This window comes from Periophthalmus magnuspinnatus, chromosome 22, assembly GCF_009829125.3.
Source record: "Periophthalmus magnuspinnatus isolate fPerMag1 chromosome 22, fPerMag1.2.pri, whole genome shotgun sequence".
Classification (NCBI taxonomy): domain Eukaryota; kingdom Metazoa; phylum Chordata; class Actinopteri; order Gobiiformes; family Gobiidae; genus Periophthalmus; species Periophthalmus magnuspinnatus.
The window spans coordinates 3,912,568-3,937,226 of record NC_047147.1 but is presented as its reverse complement, the minus strand read 5'-3'; the positions used below and the strand labels follow the sequence as shown (position 1 = coordinate 3,937,226).

Here is a 24,659-nt window from a genome sequence, read left to right as displayed (position 1 = left end):
ACTAATGCTAACCTGCGCAGACAGAGGCAGGAGATGTGTTGCTGATGTTAAGCTGATCCAAACTCTGCAGCATCCATTCGTATAAATAGACATGATCCGTGCACTTTATCAAATTCCAAGCCCTGTCACCACAGACCGTGTAGGTCGGCCTGAGGTTGGTCGTGTTCACACAACACTCATCCCACTCCAGAGAGAGGAGCCACCTCTAGACCTCCTATTTCAGGTGTTCTCGGAGTAGACTTTTAATGTGAATCAGAAAGTGACTGTTGGAGTGAATGTTCTTTTACATCAAACTTCATTATGGGAGTGTGTAAACAATCTTAGTTTCAGATGAGAGCAAGTGGTTGTATTATTGATTTGTTGTTTTCTGTCTCAGTGATGCAGATTAATAAGCTGATCGAGAACGAGGTTTTGGAGGAGGCCTACATGAACTTGTTGGCTCTGCGTGTGGAGTTTCAAACTGAAGTGTCTCAAAGTGGAGCCTGTGGCTCTGTGAATCTGTCCAAAAAAGAGAAGGATTTAAACCTGCTGTACACAGAGCTCAAAGCCAAAGTCTGCACCATTGTACGCGACTCCAACTCTCTGCCCGCCAGGTACCATATGTTCTAATGACTGTGTCAGGTTTCATAGAATGTTGTATATACATTTGTTATGTTCATTTTATTAGATATAGACCAAGACAAGTTGGTCTACTTCAAGGCAAAATCTAAATTTTGCTTAAGGTTTTATACTCTGTCTAATTCAGGCTTTTTAAACTACTTTGATCGCTAAAGTCATATACATGTATAGTAGTAGCACTTATTTAGACTGATTGTTTAATGCATTTGAGTGTCCAAAAAGCACTATATAGATCTAATGCACTGTTATTACTAATATTTTTCCCCCAAAACATTTACTTGAAAAACTGCTTGTGTGATTATGGAAATAATTGAGTTTGCCATTTCCAATAGTGCTGTGGAAAATGGCACGTTAAAGTCATTCTCAGGACATATCGATTAATAATATTTATAATTCCAATTTAAAATGCTTGGAGCAGGTTATACAATGCCTGTATTCATTGAAATTGTTTCTAAATTTTGAATGGATTTTTGTTCAACTTTTGACTGATGCAAAAAGTATTTACCCAGTTACTATCCCACCAAACTAATAAAACCCGGTCATTTGCACTTAAAGTTAAAACATGTGGACAATGAATGTTCTTCCTGCTTTGTCAAACTCTGACTATTTTAAGTTGACTTAAACATCTCCACTGTCTTGACACAGAAATAAGAAGTTGCTTGAATTCGTGGCTCGGATCATTCAGGAGGAGGAGCGACGGGCCTCAGATCTGGGTGATTTCCATGAGAGCTGGGTGGACATCTGGAAGTCTGCCATCCAAGATGGAGTCAGGACCAAAGTGGCCCAGGTCCAACTGACCACCCAGGACCAGAACCAGTCCTGGCTGGCGGTGCACTTGGGGATTCTGGGTAAAACGGTGGTCTCGGACTTGGAGGTGGTGAGGAGGGAGCTGAGGTGGTCCTACCCACGCAGCTTTAAGGTGTTTAGTGAATATGTGAAGAGTTATAACAGAGTGTTGGGACAGCACGTGATGAGACTGGAGACGCAGACCACAGAAGTAAAGGACATACTCGCTCTGCTCAGCTGGATCCTCAACAGATACAAGAGGTGAGATCATTTATTCACTGGAAGATCAACGGTGCACTACCTAATTTTTATTCTCTTAAAAATGTAACCACCCCCCCCCCCCCAAAAAAAAAACAACAAGTTAATAATAATAATAATAATAATAATAATAATAATAATCATCCTTTACAGGGTTATTGAAGTCCCTTAAAGGGCTACACTGAAGTCATTATTCACTCACATCATACTCGGTGGTGGTAAGCCACAGGTGCCCTGGGGTAGACTGACAGAAGCAAGGCTGCCACTGCACCATGGGCCCCTCTGACCACCAACACTTAAACACACACAAACACTCACCATATTCACACTAGGCAAAGTGGGTGAAGTGTCTGGAAATCAATCCTCCGACCTTTGCTGTGGTCCAAAGTTATTCCTCACTTATCTTATGCACTCTGAACATCCTAATTATTCACCTCGATAAGTTTATAAGCATGTTTTACAACTCTCAGAGGCCATAGCTGAGTTTTACCATCACGGTGAAGCTAACAGCAAATAGCACAGCAGACTTATTTTGACATCAAGAGATGCTTATACAATACATCTGTACTGAGGGAACACACATTTTGCTCAAATACATGGGGAAAAATCAGGCACAGGCCCTTTAATAAAATGACTCATAAACCTCAGATGTGATTTTGTGGTTTGCAAGTCATTTAATAATAAAGGGTCCACAAATCAAATAATATGATTTATAATAATATTGTTGTGTGCATGTAAACATAGACCTTATCTGTAATCTGATTGAGCTCACACCTGTGCAGGTTTTGACAAGAACAATTATGCAAAAAAGAGCAAATGTTAAATATTGTTATATAGTTATTTTAATTTATTGTACTTTCTCTCATGCACACATCAGAAATTAAACCTAATTATTGGGTCTGGGATCTGATTACTTTAATTATCAGATTTTTACTTGCATATTATGAACTTAAAATGAGTTTGTGCGAGTCTATAAAATCCCAATGTCAAAATCAGCATTTCAGTCGCTTTTATCATCATGATGTAATTTTGAATGAAATGTGTTTTGAAAATCCTCTTGTTTTTTGTTTGTTTTTTGTTTTGCAGTGAGGTTCTGGGACATGTGTCTTTCCAGGTGGACATGACAGACCTGTCCACGGACCTGGACCTGGAGCCGGGATTCATATCTCGGCTCAAAGACAAATACTGCACCAAAGTCCAGGTGAGAGCAGTGTCACAGCGCCCTCTAGTAAAGCTAAAGGGGCAGTTTGTGTGTTTTCTGGTGGAGGGTACATCAGTCAGGAAATGTTATTACTTTGCCTGGAATGTTCCACAGTATGGTATTATCTTTATGCTGGGTTTAGACAAAATCGTGCTGGACGAGCCTAGACACGCATGCCCCATAGTCTTTGCATGTAAACCAAAGTCAGTGGGAATGCTAATGCTAATGCGTTATTTTTCTATAACCACACAGACAGTCCGGCAACAGGTTGTCACTGTCCATGGATCTATAATAAGATCTTATTATTATACGTCCATGATAACTACGCTGTGAGCATCACCATAGCAACGGGTAAACCAGGGGTGTCAAACACATTTTCACCGAGGGCCACATCGGCAAAATGTCTGCTTTCAAAGGGCCAGATGTAAAATAAATCTACCTTTGTCAACTTGTTAATTCACTGTTTCTGTATTTATTACTTATTCAAGTTACAAATATTGCACATGCATTTGCCTAGATGTAAAAATATGACTGTGTAACTGCGTATTTCCTGATAAATTGAGATTTTAAAACCATCATGCCTTTTAATTTACACTGTCGAGGGCCACATAAAATGATGTGGAGGGCCGCATTTGGCCCGCGGGCCTTGACTTTGACACATGTGGGGTAAACGATTGAGAATGCTTATTCGTTCCTGACTGTTCATATATTCGTTGATTTCTCAGTGTATGCTTTTAACGAAAGGACCAGTCTTTTGCGCGCTCTTTTTTTATCTTTATTTATACAGGGGAACCCAATGAGAGCACTTGGACTCTCTTTTTCATGGGCGAACTGTTCAAAATACAGTATATAAGTCCATATAAAACATTAAAAACAGCTGCAGGTGTGAGTAAAAATGTTTGTTACCAGGTTATTAAACTGCGATTGTGTCTCCAGCATATCCTATTTTGCTTTTTGTTGAAGTGTATTCCATTTTTGTGAAGTAAAGCAGCCAAAAGCCCTTTTTTTCCATCTCAGTTCTGGTGCAGCTCGTCCTTAACCTTATACAGTCATGTGATCTGGTAATAAATGTTCCCGTGTCAATAATGAACAAGCAAGTTGAGATATTCCGGCAGCATTTGAAGTAGTCCCTTGTACTTATACTCACGTCCTCCTATCCACACATACGTACACACTGACATTCGCAGATCACATACAAATAAAAAATAGTCCTCTTGCACAAACATAATAATAAATAATAATAAATTGCTGGGTCATGCTTAAACCCTGCTTATTGATAGAGCTGAGCTGAATGTGTGAAGTAATACTGCCCCCTACTGTTTGCAGCCAGGTTTGATTTTTCTAGGAGTGCGACAAAGGTTAAAGTGCAGGGTTTATGTTTAGGAAAAGCCATATTTGGTTATAATTAGACAAAACAATATTGAATCAAAAATAGTGATTGTTCATTATAAAGTGGAATGTGATTCATTTTAGTCTCTGATCTGTGTCTCTTAAGGAGCAACTGCGAGTGTCTCTGAGTAACATCACAGACCTGGAGCAGAAAGAGTTCTGGAGCGTCCAAAAGGAGCCAGAGACAGAAGAGGGCGCTCTCATCTCCGACATGCACATGGACATCTGGACTGTAAATATGTTTAAGATGTTTATCCGCAGGCTTATGTTAAATTGTTTCTTCTTTATTTGAAGGATTTTGTGAGGACCTTTCCCTTTTAAAAAAAAAAGTTGTTTGCTTAATTGCTATGACGATAGAGTACGTTAACGTAGCTTGTAACCCATAAGTAGTAAACCTTTCCATAGGTTTCAGAATGAGGACAAAATAGTGCAATTGCCATAAATTCAAAACTAATATAAATTATATATCTTTTGAATTGTGAATTGATACTTTGTAGTTACATCATGCTGGGGGTGTTCTACATGTATCTCTATGGTGGAATGTTCAGCAGTTACCATGGAGACATAATGCACACATCTACAAACTACAAAATGGATTTAAACAACACATTTTCAGGAGCGTGTTATCAATCCAAGCGCTCATCGTCCTGTTTAGTGTTTGAATTCAACTCAAAAGTGAGAGTCACTAACTGAAAAACGTGTTTAAGAATTCTAACTTAGTCCTCTCTTTCTGGTTAAATTGTGTCAAAATAAAAACCTAATGTCTAACAGAGCTTCAGACAGAGCAGTGCCTACAGTTAGCATCACACATGCAGGGAATGTTGATGACATCAGCTGCAAAGTATGAATAGTCCTCAAATGTCGCCTACAAACAGAAAGCTGCCCCATGAATTTCACAAAAGGGCCAGATACAATCAAAACCAGTCCAAGATGAGAAGAATCCAGTAGTACAAATGAAAATGTATTTATCTAGATCAGTGGTTCTTAACCTGGGTTCGATCGAACCCTAGGGGTTCGGTGAGTCAGTCTCAGGGGTTCGGCGGAGGTCAAGACACGCACCCGACTCATATGACTGTGAACGTCTCCAGACGCTGGCCGTGTCCCAATTCGACAAATGCACCCTTTGATGTGCCTATCGAATACCCGCCCAATGTAAATGCGCCATTCGAACTGCATTTAAGGGCACTTTGGTGAATTGAGATACGGCATGAGACACAGCCAGAATAATGCCCCGGCTTTGACTGGGAGGATCCCGGCGACAACTGCGGTCTGATTGGTCGTCTTCGAGGGACCACGGAAGCACATTATCATAATGACAGTAACATATTTAAAGAGCCCCATGCCTCTGCTTTGAGATGCTGTTTGAATTTACATGAAGCACAATTGGTTGCAGAGTTACGGTGTGTGTTAAAATGTTAAAAATAATAAATAGCATAAATACAATAAGTTCATTATAGGAATACATAAGGTTAAAAATTAAAATCATTTCAATGTGGTAGTATTGAAAAAGGTCATGTTTGTGAAAAGGTATGTATGTAATTTGTTGTGAGTTCATGCATTGCATTGGCTTTATTCTTTGAACACAGTGATGTTGGGGATGCACGATTCATTTTGTGCACCAGTAAAACATGCATATATCTTGAATTTGAAAAAAAAACAACATTTTTTTTTTCAGTAAAGAAGGGTTCGGTGAATGTGCATATGAAACTGGTGGGGTTCAGTACCTCCAACAAGGTGAAGAACCACTGATCTAGATATATATTGATTTATTTGTAGTTGTGCAGTTCCCAGTTTTCTCCACATGATGTCAGCACAGCTCTAATGTTTGTATGTTATTTGACTCTACAGCTTGTGAAAGGCTTTGTGACCCGGACCAGAGACATAGAGCCAGAGCTGGAGCAGAGGGTCACCTGCTGCTGCCTGATGGAGATAAAACACTTCCCCAAAAGGTACACACACAAAAATATTCCTGGAGTTGTGTTTTGTTTCACACACAAACCCTGGAGACCCCACACTTTTACTCCTACATGAGTTACACATTAACTAGATACTTTTTACTCTTACTTGAGTAATTTGCTGTACTACGACGGAGTATAAGGGTCACTTAAAAAAAAAAAAAAAAACATTATTCGGGGGCTACGAGAATAAAGTTGTAACATTTTGACATTAAAGTTGTAATTTAAAGAGAATAAAGTCAAAACCAGAAAAAGTCATAATTTTACAAGAATAAAGTTGTAGCCCAAAAAAGTCGACATTTAATAATTTAGGGCTCAATGCCGAATCAAAATGAACAAATACCGCAAAATAAATGATTCAGCAGATGTTGTGGCTGTTATCCGTGGATGTTCCAGGTGCACTGTGGGTGTCCTGCCCGGGCGCGCTCAGCTATGCACAGAGGAGGGTCATTACTGGGGGAATGATTTAACATTCATCAAAGACCAGCAATATAAAGCTCTGAATCTATTGTACACAGGTTTTTATTTAATCTTTTAACTTGAATAAGGGCCATTCTTTATTGTGGTGGTGAACAGCTGGTGCCTTTATATCTGAATAATATTATGTTTTTACACAGCAAAAGACGAAGTTTAAATCTATCAACTGGACAAATTGTTGTTACTTCTGTGTTCATTTTAATTTGGTGTCAAGCCCTAAATCATTAAATTTTGACTTTTTTTTGCCTACCACTTCTCGTAACATTATGACTTTTTTCATTATTAAATTATTACTTTATTCTCGTACAATTTCGACGTTTTCTGGTTTCGACTTTATCCTCATTAAATTACAACTTTAATGTCAAAATGTTAAAACTTTATTCTCGTATGTATTTTTTAAGTGACCCTTACACTCAGTCGTACTGTACCACTGCTTTGTACTATTATTTGATTAGTATTATTTGAGTCATGTAAATGTTTTTAATTTTTTGTCTTTCCTCTTCACAGATTTGAGTTGGAGTTCAGACGTCACTGTGATGTCCTCAAACCTCAGCCCATCTGGACTCAATACCTCATCACCTACATCAACTCCTTCAGCACTTTACTGTAAGTCACATGACCTCCTCTCACACCCACAATGCACCAGGACGGCCATGAGCCACATGGCAACCCACAATGCACCACAGCAGCTGTGTTTACCACACTGGTGCAGTCTCTCATGTGAATCTTCTGTGGTTTAGGCGGTGAATACACAGAGCAGATGCTACACAAAAGCATCGCTTTTAAAGGTTGTCTTTTTCTTTTTTGAAAGGGAGGGAATGCACCTTGTTCTGTTCAGGGTTTAGGCGTTGCTGTTTTGTCGTGGTTTACTTTTGGAGAAGTTTAATTTATCATTGGATATTATATTATAACAAGTACAATCAGTATTATCATGTCATCATGTGAGGACTCCAGAGGATAATGTGAGGGTGAGAAGGAGATGACCTGGTCAAGTTTTTTCAGTTCCTTTTTTCACCTAATAAAGGTAGACGCTGACGGGTTGGGGGCGATTTCTTTTACAATATGATATTAATTCAACTCGATCGAACCGAGTAATTTGATATGGTCCAAACTTTGATGACTCCTCTTTTTTTAGGAAAACAAGTACAGCGCTGTTGTCTCTCTCTCTGCTTTATAAAGGAGGCATTTGAGGTGGAGTTGTGGTTTCTGTGAAGTTCTTCAAAGATTTGGCTTAAAAAACTTGCTTCTCTCTTGGAGTAAATGACTCCATGCTGCCCCTCAGGCTGTGGCACTCACACATGGACAATTATCCACACATTTTAAGCTGCATAGAGGCAGGGTTGTTTTATTATTTCCCCTGCCAGTTCTAAAAGGCATTAGAAAAGGTGATGGGAAGCAACACAGGTTTAAAAACAAAACAAAAACAAAAAAAACAAAGCAAGGAATTATAGGATTTATTAAAAAGGGGTAGGACAAAGCACATGTAGGTAGCAGTTTGTGAACGCCCTGGGTTTCAGCTGGTGTGTTCATGAGTCACCTCTAAAGTATGACATTTCATTTGTCACATTAGACAAAGCATTAGTGTTAGTGTTAGTGTTAGCCTGTTTGCTCTGAACACTGTGCCTTTGCTCACACTCGCAGCACTAGGGTTAGTTTGTGTGGGTGCATTGATCACGTGCTTTAGGGGAAATGGGGCACAGACACAGAAGCACTTGAAATCGAAAGTACACAACTGTCCATTAAAATACTGCAGCTGCCATCGCTAAATATAGAACAGACTCTGCTCCTACAGAACCAGAGATGGGACCAGAGAGAAAACTGCACAGTGACTTTACACAGTCTCCAGAGGCCTGCAGGAGTCTGTGAACACTTCTTATGTATAAACATATCGAGCTGGAAGGAAAATACACAAGACATATTGTGCTTTTTTCACATGTTTTTCAGTGTTGAAAGATGAGTAGATCACTGTTGTACATTTAGTTCAAATATCAATATCAACATGGCGAATGCATTTTTGAGGACACTGTATGTACATTTGTGTGTTGCAAAAGGAAAAATTGAACAAACTTGCATTGTAAAGAAAATGTAACATTTGACTGACACTTAAAGCCACAATATGTCACTATTTAGTTAAACTAGTATGCCATTATCATTTTGGACATTTTTATGGCACCTTTGGCTATAATCCTCCACAGTATGGTGCAAAACAAATCTATCTCTACGGAGAATGTTCCGCAGTATGGTCATACTACTATACTGCACCTTTAAGACTTAAATACATTTAAAGACAGATTTAATGCATTTCTGTTGCCAAAATATCATATGAATATAATAATCAGCATATGATAAAGTCATTTTACAATGGTTTTACTTGCAGGGAGCACATGGAGGGCTACAGACTGTCATGTCCCTCTGAGGTGGAGGCTTTGGCCAAAGAAGTAAAGTGGTTCAACATCAGACTTCTCCAGGAGCTGCAGGACCAGTTCAAGGACAATGTGAAGGTAAAGTCTGCAGTTATCATTTTAATGAAGACTGAGATTCAGTCATTTCTAAAGCCTCGTTCACACATACTGCCCAGTAAAATGCTGGATTAAAAAAATGCCAGAACTCTCAGAAAGGACAATATTACAGTTGTTTCCTTCTCATTTACCCTCTGGAAGTTATTTTTGGAGTGATTTGTGCATGTTTGAGGAATCTTTAATCACTTATTTTCAAGGTGCCATATTGCCAGTCGAGCCCTGTTTTTGCCTCCGTCGTATCTGTACTAAGTACTGTATCTGTACTTACTTCTTCTTACTGTTTTACTTACTCCTATTTTATTTTCTTATTTGGTGATATGTGTAGGATTTGGCAACGTTGGGTTGTCCTTTTGGTACAAATGAAAATGTGATGTGCATCTGTCTAATGAAGTTCAAGCACAAGCTCTTCTTTAATGTGCTGGATCATTTAAACTGGATGAGAATGGCGGGGACGGCATAACAGCTCGCCATTTTGTCTGGAGAGGGAGTTAACATCCTCTTGCAACTATGGCAACCAAATTTTAAACTCTTTTCCTTTTCACCTGTGCAACCTAAGTTTAAAAAATTTTGTTTTTGATGTGACAAAGCAAAATTTAGATCTAAAATTATGCCAAAAACACATCCATCATCTGGGTGGAACCATTTCCCCCAAACACAGTTACACCAAACAACAGCCACTTTGTATCAGAGCCTATTGATACTTGAAAGTGACATCACACGGGGGTGTTCTGCATGGATGTCTGTATAAGAATGTTCAGTAGTTGGTGGCATATTTCACACATTAGCAAATAAAGCCAAAACATTTTTTAGATTGTCTGAAAACTCAAGATTCACATTTTCAGGAGCCTGTGATCAATCCGAGTGTTCATCATCACACAACTGACTAACTGAAAAACTGTTAGCTAATGCTAATGCTAATGCTAGCTAGCTTGTGACTGTCATGTTATTTTAGAGGGACTTGTTTAACAGCACAAATCAGCTAAGTCAGTTCTTTATGATCAGACTGTGTTAAAACAAAACTCAGATTAAAGTCTAACTTGAGTAGCAGAGCCTTAGACAGAGCAGTGCCTCCTGTTAGCGTCAGTAAAAAGGGAAAAAAAAAAAAAAAGCATCTTTTCTTTTTGGTATATGGCCCAGGCCTCCATTAAGGTAGAAATACTGGAGTTTTATGTGGCAAAAGTCCACTTCTTCTTTAACAGCTCTGTGGTTTTTGAAATACGGAATCTCAGAGTTGTATTCTTCTGCTTTTGCTAGTACCGGTAACTTCTTTTTATTTTCTTTCCATTTCTAAATCGCACAAAGGGAAGCATACTTTTGAGTAGTTTTATCCTAAAGTTCCCCAAACTCGTGTTGCCAAAATTTTCTCCATTTCTGTACTATAGCTTGTGTTGGCTTGACATCACAATATTAATATTAATCTTAAATCTCTATAGTTTAAACTGAGCTGGAGATGAGTCAGAATTTGCTGTTTAATTGTCAGATTTTTTTTTTTTTTTACCTGGTTTATGGTTAATACCTCTGTAATAACTGGGCCTTTCCACATGAAACAAAAAGTGTCACAAAGTTCAGATTTACAGAAATAGCCACAAATCCACAAATGTTGAGCCTGATCAGTATTTGTTTAGGACTGGCTCCATAAACTTGCAATATTAATCATATTTGTGCCTGTTTCCTTGATAGTGCCAGTAATTACAGAGATATTATTAACTATAAACCAAGGTTAACACATTCCACCATAGAGTTGTGACCTGTCTGCAGCTCAGTTTACACTATAGAGATTCTACAGTGTTTTAATACCACATGAATTCAACCTATTATTAATTCTTGGTTAAAAATACATATTTCTATTTCTATATTGTACTGTCTCTTCTCTCTGCATTCAGTTCTGACTAAACTCTTTGTCGCAGATTCCCTTGAGGAGAATGATGAGCAGAAAATGGCTTACGAATGATGAGGACTTTAAGGAGCTGTACCAGAGAACAGAGGAGTTGTCTCAGCACTGCTCCGTCCTACAGGAGCTGCACAGTCAGGTACTACCACCCACAAATTCCAGGGGGCGCTACACTCAGGGTTTTGCTGTTTGGTTTTTTGTTGTTGTTTTGTTACCTTTACGCTCTGTGTAAACAACTATAGTGTATCAAATTAATTAAAAAGGTGAATTTAAATTATCCATGTAGCAATCAAAACATGCTGTGAGCCGTCGTCCTTATATCGCCTTTAGGCTTTGTAGCGGAGCCTTGACCGGAATTTTAAAAATAAATTTGAAAAAAAAGCACTGTGTCACTAAACAATCAAAAATATCTGCATAAATATTTATTTTGACCTGGTTGATGTGACTTCTGCTCCTGAACCTCTGCGCAGCGTCTGCTTCTGTCGGGACTGTACAAAGTCACTTCCATCTTTACACTGAACCATAAACTGTCGTCTGTGAGGCGTGAGGCTGTTTTTAACACAGTTCATGGTGGAAAATAGCGGCTCACATACGTCTGTGAATCCAAAGATCAACAGGACTCCAAATGCAGATTTATTCATGTTTATGTCAGTGTTGGGGATGGCACTCCATGTTTTTTGGTCTTGGAAGGTTCTCAATATCACTCCACTTGTGATTCTGAAGAGTGGCTCTGATGAGAAACATCTTCAAGATCCTCTGTCAGTCGTTTGAGTTTAGACATCCACATATGTTTGTCAGATTATTATTATTATCAGAATTGGTATTGAGTATCTATTCCTTAGTATCAAAATAGAGTTTGAACTCTTAGTATTGTGAAACATTTTGGCCGTGGTTAGTCAGCACATACCATTTTCAGCTAATCTCTTTTTATTACAATGGTTCAACTTCAGAAATCCCAGTTTTGTTTGCGCCTCATGTTCGGTTTTCCTGATTAATATGATGAATGGTCAAAGGGCAGAAACGAGGAAATCCAGTGAGTGTGTTTGGAAGTTCCAGTTATACCATTTTAGTTTCTATTGTTCAAAACCGGACACAGTTCATAAGTGAGAGGTGAAGGAGACAGTGAGGCTTTAATGACGGGAAAGCCTGGAGAAATGAAGAATAGATATGTCTTGGAAGGCAGAAGTGGGGGTTCTTAATGAAATAGTATAGGACAGATTTTTTTTTTTTTTTAAGTTATAATATTGTTAATTCTGTTTTGAAAATATTTACATTAAAGGTCATGTATCTGATTTTTTTTTTATGTATTTAAGCAAAATGTGTCTTGCTCCAGTACAGATATATTGTATATCGAGGTCAAAATTAGTCCAGTGTGCTGTCTGCATCTAATTATAAAGTGTTTTATTGTGCAAGAATCAGAAAGAGCACTGTTAGCCTGCTAGTTGTTGTTAGCTTTTGCATACTTCATGGCAAAACTCCGCTCTGGCCTCTAAAAGTTGTAAAAAAAACAAACCCAAAAAACTCATAATTCTGAAAAAACTCAGATTCTGTTTTTAAGACAGTTATAATGAGGTACAGCTCTTTTAAGTATTCTTTTATAATAAAAACACTGAGAAAATAGCTGATAAAAAATGAAAATGGAAAAACAAATATGCTATCAGTTTAAAAGAGTGCACACTGATACTTTTACATTTTTGTGGATTCAATTTACAGTAATTTCACATATGATTTGGCTCATACTTAAAGCTCAAGCAATAACTAACACATTTCTGTTGACAAAATTGACATATCGGCTGAATACTGTTTTAGGGATATTCCAAAAAAAAACAAAAAACTCATTATGTCTGGCGGGACTTAATGAATTTTGACATGATCCTGACAAATAAAGATTAATGAAAGAAAGAAAACAATAATGATGTCCATGGAGTGCACCTTTAAAAGTATATATAGTAGTGTATGTTTTATAGAGTGAACCACTGGCCAAATCATGTCAACAAAACTAGTCTAGATGTCCCAACACGTTTGTGGCACGGTTGGCCAATTTCCTCACGTTGTAACTATTAAAAACATCGTTGCCAAACCAAACATATCCCTGATCATGCTTCACAATAAACCCACACAGTGACCTTTAGGAAAGCCATTTGTCTGGATTGTCTGTGACTCATTTTCATTTCAAAACTGCTCTTCCTATTTTTGTTATCATTTTTACCAAAGTTAAAGGTGGAACATTATGTAAACTTATAATTTTTGAGCTTTCCCGATAGTAACCTTTTGCATTCTGAACATCCTAATTATTCACTGCCATGAGTTTATAAGCACTTTTCATAACTTTCAGAGACCGGAGCGGACTTTAAAGCTAACAACAACCAGCATACCAATCAAGCACTTCCTGGTTATCGGCCAATAGTTATGCTTTCTGATACAGACAGACAAATGAATGGGTGAAAATCCGTCGTGGAGTTATAATTTGATCCTGTTTTTATCTGTTTTTGTGTGTATTTCTGGTTGACAGGAGCTAGCCAGCGCCCTGCACCTCCACGTTAGTCGGGAGTACCTGGGCCAGATGATGAAGAGTAACTATTCGTGTAAAAACAGGAAGCACGAGAAAGCGGCCAATAAGATCCGAGCGCAGTGGAACCAGCTGCAGGAGCTCTTCAGGAACATGGTACTGAGAATTTAAGAATCTGAGTGCGTTTCCTTTAGATTTTCTGTCAAGCCTGAAACTTTACATGAGCTAATCCTCCAGCTAGGCACTCATCTACATCCTTGTGCGTCTAAAAAGTTGCATACTGTACCTTTTACTGGAACATTCACCTGAAATGGAATATATTTGCATTCATTACTTAAGTCTGCATGTGTTGTTTCATCAGGAATCGCGTCATGAGTGGCTGTATCCAGTAGGTGGCGCTGTGTGTGACATCATTGGACAGAAACACGCATCCGAAATCAAAAACCACCTCAGCCCCGTAGTACAACACTGTCCAGACTTTGGGTGAGGCCTCTCTTTAAGTACTGTACTATTTTGCTTTTGCTAATACTGGAATTTCCCCCTTTCAGATAATTATTTACTTTATCACAACAATGTGTGCAGAGATTAACCCAATATGGTGCAATGAGCTGGTGTTAAACATTTGTCAGGGGCTAGTTAGTAAGCAGCAATAGTAACAAGAGTATAGTTAAAGTCTAGCTAAAGCCCAACTGCGTAATATTTCTACTATCTATGTGTCTTAAGAGTGAGGTGTGTTGAGTTTTTGGCTGGATTTAAGGCAATCGGGAGCTTAGATTTCCCATTTGAATGTTACAAGTTCTGTTTTCAGAGCGTTCCAGCTTAATTAACATGTTGTACCTCTTCAGTTGTGGTCAGATCACTGCTGGACACTGCCTTATATCTGTCTCGAAGGAGGAGCTAACTACACTACTACTTGAACTTTTCTTTTTTTGCTGACCCGACCTGCAGTCACAAGACTACACCTGCATGGGAGTTCAAATATTTATGCAGAAAAAATGTACAAAGTATTTATATAAAAGTCACTGACAGTTGAAAAAATTCATAACTCTTTTGTTTCTAAATGTTTTTCTTTTATTTTTTCAGAGCATTTAGAACGACCCTTACAACATTAAAATGAGCAAATGAGCGTAAATGCCATTAAAGGAATAATAAGTGGTTTTCAAAGACAGGGGGCAGTATGTGATCTCCACAGACCTGACTAGTCCTGATTTCTTCCTGTGCCTCTATCTTAAAGAAAATGTGTTTGTGAATAAACCTCAGACAATAAACGACTTAAAATGTAATATTGAGGATCAAATAAGAGGCATAAGCCCGGAAATACTTTAAATGTGACGCAAAGTGTGTTGGATCGGGCGATTCGGTGTGAAACCAAAAATGGTGGACACTTAATTATAGGAGCTATTGAAGATTTAAAAGTGTCAGTGACTTTTGGGCCACCCTGTATAAAGACAGATTAAACTTGTGAATCATAAGTTTAATCTGCCTTTTTTAGATATAAACACAACAAATATCAAACCTTCAGCTAACTCACTCACTCCTTTCTGCTGTTGTCCCGTAGAAATCCGTGTCATGCTGCTGTGGTGCAGATGGTGCATTTTATATTAATGGTTCAGCAGTACAGACAGGGTTGATCACAGTTGACGTAGGGCTGGAGAATATTAAAAACAATTATCTTCATGTATTTCTTTTTCCTGTAAATGTATCCAAATGCAGAAATATCACCGTCGCTCAGAAGTTTCATTTCTTAGTACAAAATCATCTATATTTTAAAGCAGACCTAATGTGCTTATGTCTGCTCTACAGTTATAATCTGTGACACATCTGTGCATCATTATGTTACAATTTGGACATTTTAGATCACAATTTTCATCTAAAACGAATTTTGAAGTTGGACAGCTACAGATCTTTTTTTTACCAAGATGATTATGCGACACTGCCGAATCCTACATGTGTCACCGATTAAGAAAATAAAATTGGAGAACGAAGTAAGTACGTCACAGTGGGCGGAGCTGGTGGAGGTGAAAACGGGAATTGATCAAAATGGCTTCTTGAAAATAAGTGATTAAAACCTGCACAAATCACTCCAAATACAACCTCAAGTGAGTAAATGATGAGGGCAACAACTATAGCATGGAGGAAATATGCAGATTCTTGTGGATTTTACGGATATACATCTTTATTTGGCGAGTTTTTGTGACGGGAGAACAAACAGACGACTGCAGCGAGAGTGACACATGCGTCTGGAGTTTACAGATCACTAAAAAGAAGTGAGTGCGGTGATAGTGGAGTCACTCTGTTTATTCTAAGTGCAGCTCGTGTGTCAGTGTGTGTATGCGGCGTGCTCGTGCTTGGACAGTAGTTTGTTTTGTTGTGAGTCCGTGTTGGTGATTTTGAGAGCTGTGGAGGAGGATCGCCTATAACGCTGGCTGTGAGTGCATTTGGTGATTTGCAGGACAAATATTACTGAATATATTTAGTTTTTACTCAGAAAGAAAAGCTGGGGAATGTATTTTGAGGATTTTTTTTTAGTAATTTAATAGTTTCTTTATCTGGTAATTACTTAATTGCATCATCCAGTAACCCAGGGCAACTGTGTTTTTTGAGGATCTTGCCCAACACTGGTCACAGTAAAGTTATTTTGAAAGTTATTTTGTGACACTGTGATGCAACGTCACATGATTCGCATTTGTGATATTTTTGTTTTATCAGCAAAATATGAACTAAAACAGGAATTCATGGAGACCCGTGAATGAGCGGAGGACAAATAATAATTTTCAGTGGGATTTTCCAGTGAACTGTGACCCATTTTACCATAACAAAAACTATAACAACCACCAAAACAGTATCTGACGCTATTGCAATATGAAAATATCAAAAGCTTGATACTGCAATAGAATGTGTAGACCTATGATACTAGATCTGGTTTAGTCCTGGTTTAGTCTTGGTTTAGTCCTGATTTAGTCCTGGTTTAGTCCTTGTTTAGTCCTGGTTTAGTTCTAGTTTAGTCCTGGTTTGGTCCTGGTTTAGTCCTGATTTTGTCCTGATTTTGTCCTGGTTTAGTTCTAGTTTAGTCCTGGTTTGGTTCTGGTGTAGTCCTAGTTTGGTCCTGGTTTGGTCTTGGTTTAGTTCTAGTTTAGACCTGGCTTAGTCCTGGTTTAGTCCTGGTTTAATCCTGGTGTGAGAAATGTTCGTTTCTGATGCAAGCGTCAAAGAGGACTAAGAGACTGAAATATAAGTCAGAAGGGTTTAATGAGTTCATCACAGGTAAAGTTAACAATGAAGCACCGGACTCTCAGGAAAGGATAGGAAGAGAGTCCTGAGATGTTTGTCTTTCCAGCTTTTATAGGCCTCCCAGTGTGTGAGGCGGGTCTTCCTCTCGGCAGCATGTGATTACACATTAAAAACCTTTTGGCACAATCCCTGAATGTGCATTTTTAAGTCAATCAATCTTATTGTTTTATGACCCTCACAGGATGGGGGCACTCAGTCCTTGATGAACAGGGCCACAGATAAGAAGTGGCCCTGGTCCTAGATGTTATCTTCTTGGCCCCAGTGCTGTAGATTGCTTTACGACCCTCTCAGGGTGGGGGTCTTTGGTGAATGGGGCTACAGGCATCTGGGGTAGTATGACATTGTTAAAAAATACCTTACACTGGTTTAGGCTTGATTTAGACTTCGTTTAGTCCTAATCAGAAAGTGTGTTGTTAGGCTGCTAGTTCTTGCTAGCATTACTGAGATGGCAAAGCTCTGGCCTTTGAGTTTATAAGCACTTTTCCAAACTCTCATTCCATTGATTTTCCAATAAACTGTGACCCATTTAAAAGAAAACAGGATGTGCATCTGACGCTGACACAATACTAAAATAAATAAATAAATGCAAGTTGATCATGGAAAACCCTGTATCCTTTATACTATCATTTCAACATAAAGTAATAGTAGTTTCTTTACTATAATGATGTGGTCTTATTATAGATCAAGACCATTTTAAAATGATCTCTTCTTTTGCATAATACCCCATGCTCCCTTACAACAATTCTCCATAGAGATTCAAAAAGTGAAAAAATGTGGCTTGGATGAGTGGCCAAACGTCTTCACTCCCACGTTTTGTCCAGTTGACAGATTTATCTTTTGGTTTTACTATGGATCGGACCTGGATGACTGAGGAGCTACACATGTTTTGAATTTTTTGGCAACCCCCATTAGATAGTAGAAGGTCAAATAAAAGTAAAGTTGTGATTTGACACACAAAAATAGGGGAAGACCTAAGTGAAGAAAGGAGCAGTAGATCCTCAAAATCAGACAGGTTTCACAAATCAGGTTCCTCTTTAGAACTGTGAGCTGAAGACTTTTAGTTTTAACTTTAGATAAGGGCACATTGTGAAAAATGTGCATTGTGAAATTGCTGAAAAGTTGAAACTGACCAGAGATTTTAACCACGTTATAGTTTCTTTACCCTTTCTCATTTACCCACTCAAAGTTGTATTTGGGGTGATTCATGTTTGAACAATCTTTAATCGCTTATTTTTAGACGCCATTTTGCGGATCAACTCCTGTTTAAACCACCATCAGTACATTCAATTCAATTTCAATTCATTTATTTTTGTAATGCCCAAAATCACAACAACAGCTGTGTCGAAGGGCGTTCATGTTTTGGTTGATGGGGGAACCCGGAGTACCCGGAGGAAACTCATCCAGACACGGAGAAAAACTCCACACAGAAAGGCCTGGGCGACCTGGGGATCGAAACAAACCTTCTTGCTGTGAGGCATGAGTGTTGCCACACAAAAACAAAACAACAGGAAAAATCAGACAAAACAAGAAAAATCAGCCAGGCGAGGAGGAGGAAGACCAGACGAGGAGGAGGAGAGCCGGGCAAGGAGGATGAGAGCCAGGCGAGGAGGAGGGCCAGGCGGGGAGGAGGAGAGGGTCCAGCTGTCATCGGGGCATCTGAAAGAGTTACACTCCACAGGGGGAGTGGGACAGGGGACAACATGTGAATAGCATTGCTGATGAGAAAATAGGACAAAGCAGAGGATAGTGCTCAGGTTGCCATACTTCCCCCAGCTAGTTATCTCCTACTGCAGCCTGTCTTATCCCGGGTTTTAATGTCCCTAACTCCCTCACTATGTAACCTGGTCATACGCTATACCGAAGAGGAAGGTTTTAAGCCTGGTCTTAAATACAGAGACTGTGGGGGCCTGTTTAACATCAGCAGGGAGTTGATTCCATAGCACAGGAGCTTGGTAACGGAATGCTCTCCCTCCCACTGTACTTTTGGACACTCTAGGAACCACTAATAGTCCTGCATTCTGAGAGCGGAGTGCTCTGTTTGGCTGGTACGGGACAATAGCATCTTGCAGATAGGATGGGGCCATACGGTTTAGGGTTTTGTATGTCAGGAGGAGGACTTTGAATTTGATTCTAAGCTCGACAGGAAGCCAGTGCAGATATTTTAGTACAGGACTGATGTGGTCTCTTCTTTTAGTTCCTGTTAGGACTCTGGCCGCTGCATTTTGGACCAACTGGAGGCTCCTTATAGTACTTTTGGGGCAGGTGGCGAGCAGAGAATTACAGTAATCAAGTCTGGAAGTAACAAATGCATGGATGAGTTTTTCAGCATCGTTTTTAGGTAAAATATTTCTAATTTTAGTTATATTTCGCAGGTGAAAGTATGCGGTTTTACAAGCTAGGTTTATATGGGCTGTGAATGAGAGATTTTGATCAAATAGGACTCCAAGATTTTGTACAGTAGGGCTAGAAGCAATACTCACATTGTCGAGTGAGATTATCTGGTCCGACAGAGAATCTCTTTGACCTTTGGGACCAACGACAATGACCTCTGTTTTTTCAGGATTTAAGAGCAGGTAATTCAAGGTCATCCAGGTTTTGATGTCCTTCACACAGACACTGAGTTTATCTATTTGATCAGTCTGATTTGGTTTCATTGATAAGTACAGCTGAGTGTCATCAGCATAGCAGTGAAAATTAATGCCATGTTTTCTGATAATGTTACCCAATGGCAACATATACAGAGTAAATAGGATTGGACCAAGCACAGATCCTTGTGGAACACCACAGGCTACTTTAGAACAGGGAGAGGTGCTCTGGTTTATACTAACAAACTGGTACCTATCTGATAGATAGGATTTAAACCATTTGAGGGCGGTCCCTCTGATTCCAATGTCACATTCTAACCTCTGCAGTAGAATGTTGTGATCAATGGTGTCAAACGCTGCACTGAGGTCCAGTAGGACCAGGACTGAAGCCAGCCCGTTATCAGCAGCTAGTAGTAAGTCATTTGTTACTTTAAGCAGTGCAGTCTCTGTGCTGTTTTGAGCTCTGAATCCAGATTGAAATTTTTCAAATATATTATTGTCCTGCAGGTGGCGGCAGAGCTGTTTCACCACCACTCGTTCTAGAATTTTTGAGAGGAAGGGAAGATTAGAGTTAGGTCTATAGTTGGATAGTTCATCAGGATTTAGGTTAGGTTTTTTCAAAAGGGGTTTAATCACAGCATACTTAAAGGACTGAGGAACGTAGCCATTTTCTAACGACATATTTATTATGATATGGATGGAATCTATTATTAGGGGGAGGGCTTCTTTGAGTTGTCTGATTGGAATAGGGTCGAGCAAACAGGTTGATGGTTTGGACAACATGATGGTTGAGGTAATCTCCACCTCATCAACAGGAGTAAATTTATCTAATATTATTAGATTATTATTACATGCCCGCGTATCACAGACATTGCAGGAAGCGAAAATCAAAATGATGCCCCAGTGAATGTGTGCAAAGCTAAAGGCGGAACAACCAAATATTAGAGCGTGTGACCTTTTTTTGTCCAGGCAGTGTATAACATAATGATTCATGGGTGTCATAAATTATAACTATACAGCAGACCCAAGAATTGTCTCTTGTACCTTAGAAAATGTGAAAAATACATTGTTACTCCTTTAAAAGGACATCTTTATTATCTTTAAAAGTTCTGTCTTAAAAACATTAAAAACAGAACTTGTTCATTTTAAACAGTTTGCAGTGGCCCAAAGAAGTTTTCAGGTGATTTTCACAACTTTCAAAGACCAGAACAAAGTTTGGTCATGTTAACAACTAGCATGTGAAACACGCACTTCCTGGTTCTCAGACGCTTTATAATTAAATGCAGTACACAGCGGACTTATTTTGACCTCAAGAGCTGCTTATGAAATATATCTGTACTGGGGCAAGTCTAATGTTTCTCAAATACATGGGAAAACAGCTACTGGTCTTTTATAAAGCATGAACAAAGACTTAATTCATAATGAAGAAATAGTTTAGTCAGAAGGATTCAGGCTTAGTAACTATATAATTCATACTTAAAGGTCCTATATTACGCAAAATTGACTCATGTGAGCTTTAGGCCATGTTAGATTGTTGGTAGCTCATCTAAAAGGAGTTGTGTTTTGTTTTCCCACATGTTTGAGTGACACTTAATTATTAGTCTGTCCAAAGATCAAAATGCTCTGTTCCACTTTGTGAGGTCATGAAGAGGTAGTTTCAAGCTCCTTTTACCTTTAGTTCAGTAGAGTTTGGCAATTCCAGGTCTGAAATTATCCAAATGATTCTAGTGAAGGTTTTTGGAGTTTAAAAACACAGTGGAGCACTTCCTGTATGACCACATGATGACGTCACAACAGAGTCTTTTCAAGGAAAGTATCAGTAGGAGGATGGGAAGGCATCTGACACAGTTTGATTTTTGTTTTTTTCAGGAGGAAGCACCTGGTGGCGGTGCTGTATTTTCGAGGTCTGGTTCGAGGCCGTGATCATCGTCAGATTCTGCAAAACCTGTGTGAGCTGAAGAAAAAAGCTCCAGCTCCCAATAAAGAACGACTTTTATTCAGCGAGATGCAAGTGACCATGAACCAGGACTGTCTCTCCAACCTGCCGTACTCCTGCCTCAGCCTCTGCATACCCCAAAACTAGACCTGGTTTACTCCTGGTTTAGACCTGGTTTAGTCCTGGTTTAGACCTGGTTTAGACCTGGTTTAATCCTGGTTTAGACCTGGTTTAATCCTGGTTTAGACCTGGTTTAATCCTGGTTTAGACCTGGTTTAATCCTGGTTTAGACCTGGTTTAATCCTGGTTTAGTCCTGGTTTAGACCTGGTTTAGTCCTGGTTTAGTCTCTATTTAATCTCGGTTTAAGCCTGGTACTCTACACCTGCCTCGGCCTCTTCATACCCCAAAACCAGACCTGGCTTAGTCCTGGTTTAGTCCTGGTTTAGACCTGGTTTAGACCTGGTTTAATCCTGGTTTAGACCTGGTTTACTCCTGGTTTACTCCTGGTTTACTCCTGGCTTAGTCCTGGTTTAGTCCTGGTTTAGACCTGGTTTAGACCTGGTTTAATCCTGGTTTAGACCTGGTTTAGTCCTGGTTTAGACCTGGTTTAGACCTGGTTTAATCCTGGTTTAGACCTGGTTTAGACCTGGTTTAGCCCTGTTTTAGACCTGGTTTAGTCCTGATTTTGTCCTGGTTTAGACCTGGTTTAGTTCTGGCTTTGACCTGGTTTAGTCCTGATTTTGTCCTGGTTTAGACCTGGTTTAGTCCTGGTTTAGACCTGGTTTAGACCTGGTTTAGTCCTGGTTTAGTCCTGGTTTAGACCTGGTTTAGACCTGGTTTAGTCCTGGCTTAGGCCTGGTTTAGTCCTAATTTTGTCCTGGTTTAGACCTGGTTTAGTCCTGGTTTAGACCTGGTTTAGACCTGGTTTAGTTCTGGTTTAGTCCTGGTTTAGACCTGGTTTAGTCCTGATTTAATCCTGGTTTAGGTGATTTAGGTTAATCCTGGTTTAGTTCTGGTTTAGTCCTGGTTTAGACCTGGTTTAGTTCTGGTTTAGTCCTGGTTTAGGTGATTTAGGTAAATCCTGCTGCTCTACTCCTCCTCAGTCACAAAACTCGACACCTGGTTTAGTCCTAGACGACTTGCTCAACTTGTGTCCTTCAGTAAATAGGTTGTAGGTACAATTCCCTGATCACTCCTAATGTTTATCCTTTGAAATGACGTAAATATTAAATTCAAAACATTATGAATACTAGTTTTATAAATTCAAGCAAGAGAGTGTTTTTTCTGTTGTATAGAATAAGTGAGTATATGATATGTACTTTCTACAAAATAAACTGAAACGGTGTAGCCACAGCTTGCTGCACCCACCCATACTTTTAAAATGTAATATATTGTTTTTAATAAATGTAATAATGATGATTGACTCAGGGCATTTAGGTACAAATCCTCATCGTGTTGTATATTATTTGGATAATAAAGCTATTTTACTGAACCTTATCAGCATTTTGCAGAATTTCCTCTTCTGCTAATCTGCTAGCCGCCGCGTTCCACATGAGAAGTGGTCATGGGCTGAGCTTCCGGCTCCATCAACTCTGGCTCCAATTCACTTTACACTGAAAAATTGTCACCCCTCTCTCTGTAACTGCTGCAGTGACCGTCATTTTGATCTTAAATGTTCGTATTAACTCGCTCTACATGATCCTGGTGTTTTTATTTCTCTATTGTGTCTGTAAATCAAGATATAAACATTAATAACAACAGGTTTGATTGACAGCGTTGCGACGGCCCGCTCCCTGTTAAACCAAGGACGTTACCTTCAACAGCCTCGCTCCTGATTGGCTCTTTGGTTGCTATGATACTCGCCGTCAAAATTACGAATATGGAACTCGACTCTAAATTGCCCCTTATAACTGCTCTAGCCTCGACGAGCTTCATTTGACTGGAGCTGAACGCCGTGGGTGACGTCACATTTCTTTATAGTTCACTTCCTTGTACAGTCTGTGTTTAGGACTTAAAAAGGACAAAGCAGAATTCAGAATCTCTGTGAGGGTTTTCCGTCTGGAACCAAACACGATCGTCCAATCAGCTCTGTTTATTCCAGTGACGCATGTGAAACAAAGGAGCTCATTGGTCACCTATCATTTTCAAAACAACATGACTTTTCTCAGATTAACAGTTTAGTGCTTCGCTCACTGATTCTGGAGGAATCTGGGATGTTTTTCAGTACGGGGTGATATTTTCTTTTCCTCATAAGCAGCCATATTTGTTTTGATACAGACGGACCATGCGTCTCCCTGATTGGCTAACGCTCCTGTCAATCACACCAATCTGAACTCGGGGAGATTCATGGATGACCAGACTCACATCGCTATTAGATGAAGAGAAGTGTGTATTCTGGATCATGGGCAAATATCTGGTGGATTAACCCTCATGGTAATAAAACGGAAAAGACATCAGAGAAAGACTGAACAAAATGCCCCTAAAAGAAAATGGTATTCTGCAGAGTCTGATGAAGCCACGCAGACTCTCAGGAAAGATAGAAGAGAGTCCTCCCAATGTATGTGTGTGTGAGGCGGGTCTTCTTCTGGTCTTCATGGTGTTACATATGAAGAAACTTTAGGTGACGTCGGACAAGCTGAGTGTTTTATGACGCTCTCAAAGTGCGGGTCACACATTTCTGAGATGTGGATACAGATAAGAAGTGGCTTTAATCAAAAGACCACAACATACTGTAGCTGTTATTTTATTGTCCACAGTTCTTGTATTTTCCCACGCTGGTCTCCATAGTGTCCTGGTGATCCCTCATGTATTCCATATCCACTGGTGAGCACGTGTTATTTACTTTAGTGTTAGTAAATCAAGATACCAGTTTGGAGTAGTGCTGCACTGCTAGAAAATACCTTACACGTGCTGTACTGATATTCAGGCTGTTGTTCTCTATTTTATTGTTATTATTACACTTACCTTTAAAGATAAAATGTCTGTTCTTGGTCTCAGGTTTTGTAAAAATAAATTTCTCAAAAAAATGTGACCTATATATGTTTGTTTTTTTCTTTTCTTATTATTACGCATTTTTTGGCTGGTGCGACTTATACTCCAGAGCGACATATAGTCTGGAAAATACAGTACTAAGAAACAAAAAACTTTTATCATCATTTTATCATTACCATTTCCACAATGAAGGGACATATTTTGCTAAATCAGTCCCTCATCATGATCTTACTCAAAGTTGTATTTTGATTG

At 39.2% G+C, this 24,659-nt stretch overlaps 1 protein-coding gene across 1 annotated transcript in view; it reads left to right on the top strand.

Annotated features, from left to right (window-relative positions):
• exoc3l4 (exocyst complex component 3-like 4) overlaps positions 1 to 24,364 on the top strand; it is a 34,439-nt gene extending 10,075 nt beyond the window's left edge. Inside the window, exons 6-16 of the mRNA XM_033988043.2 lie at positions 377 to 593; positions 1,264 to 1,665; positions 2,749 to 2,863; positions 4,359 to 4,484; positions 6,101 to 6,201; positions 7,192 to 7,290; positions 9,062 to 9,185; positions 11,111 to 11,233; positions 13,607 to 13,759; positions 13,965 to 14,086; positions 21,349 to 24,364. Of these exons, the coding sequence (XP_033843934.1) occupies positions 377 to 593; positions 1,264 to 1,665; positions 2,749 to 2,863; positions 4,359 to 4,484; positions 6,101 to 6,201; positions 7,192 to 7,290; positions 9,062 to 9,185; positions 11,111 to 11,233; positions 13,607 to 13,759; positions 13,965 to 14,086; positions 21,349 to 21,562 (1,796 nt within the window). The 3' untranslated portion in view covers positions 21,563 to 24,364. The remainder of the gene's footprint in view (positions 1 to 376; positions 594 to 1,263; positions 1,666 to 2,748; positions 2,864 to 4,358; positions 4,485 to 6,100; positions 6,202 to 7,191; positions 7,291 to 9,061; positions 9,186 to 11,110; positions 11,234 to 13,606; positions 13,760 to 13,964; positions 14,087 to 21,348) is intronic.
• The last annotated feature ends 295 nt before the right edge of the window (positions 24,365 to 24,659 follow it).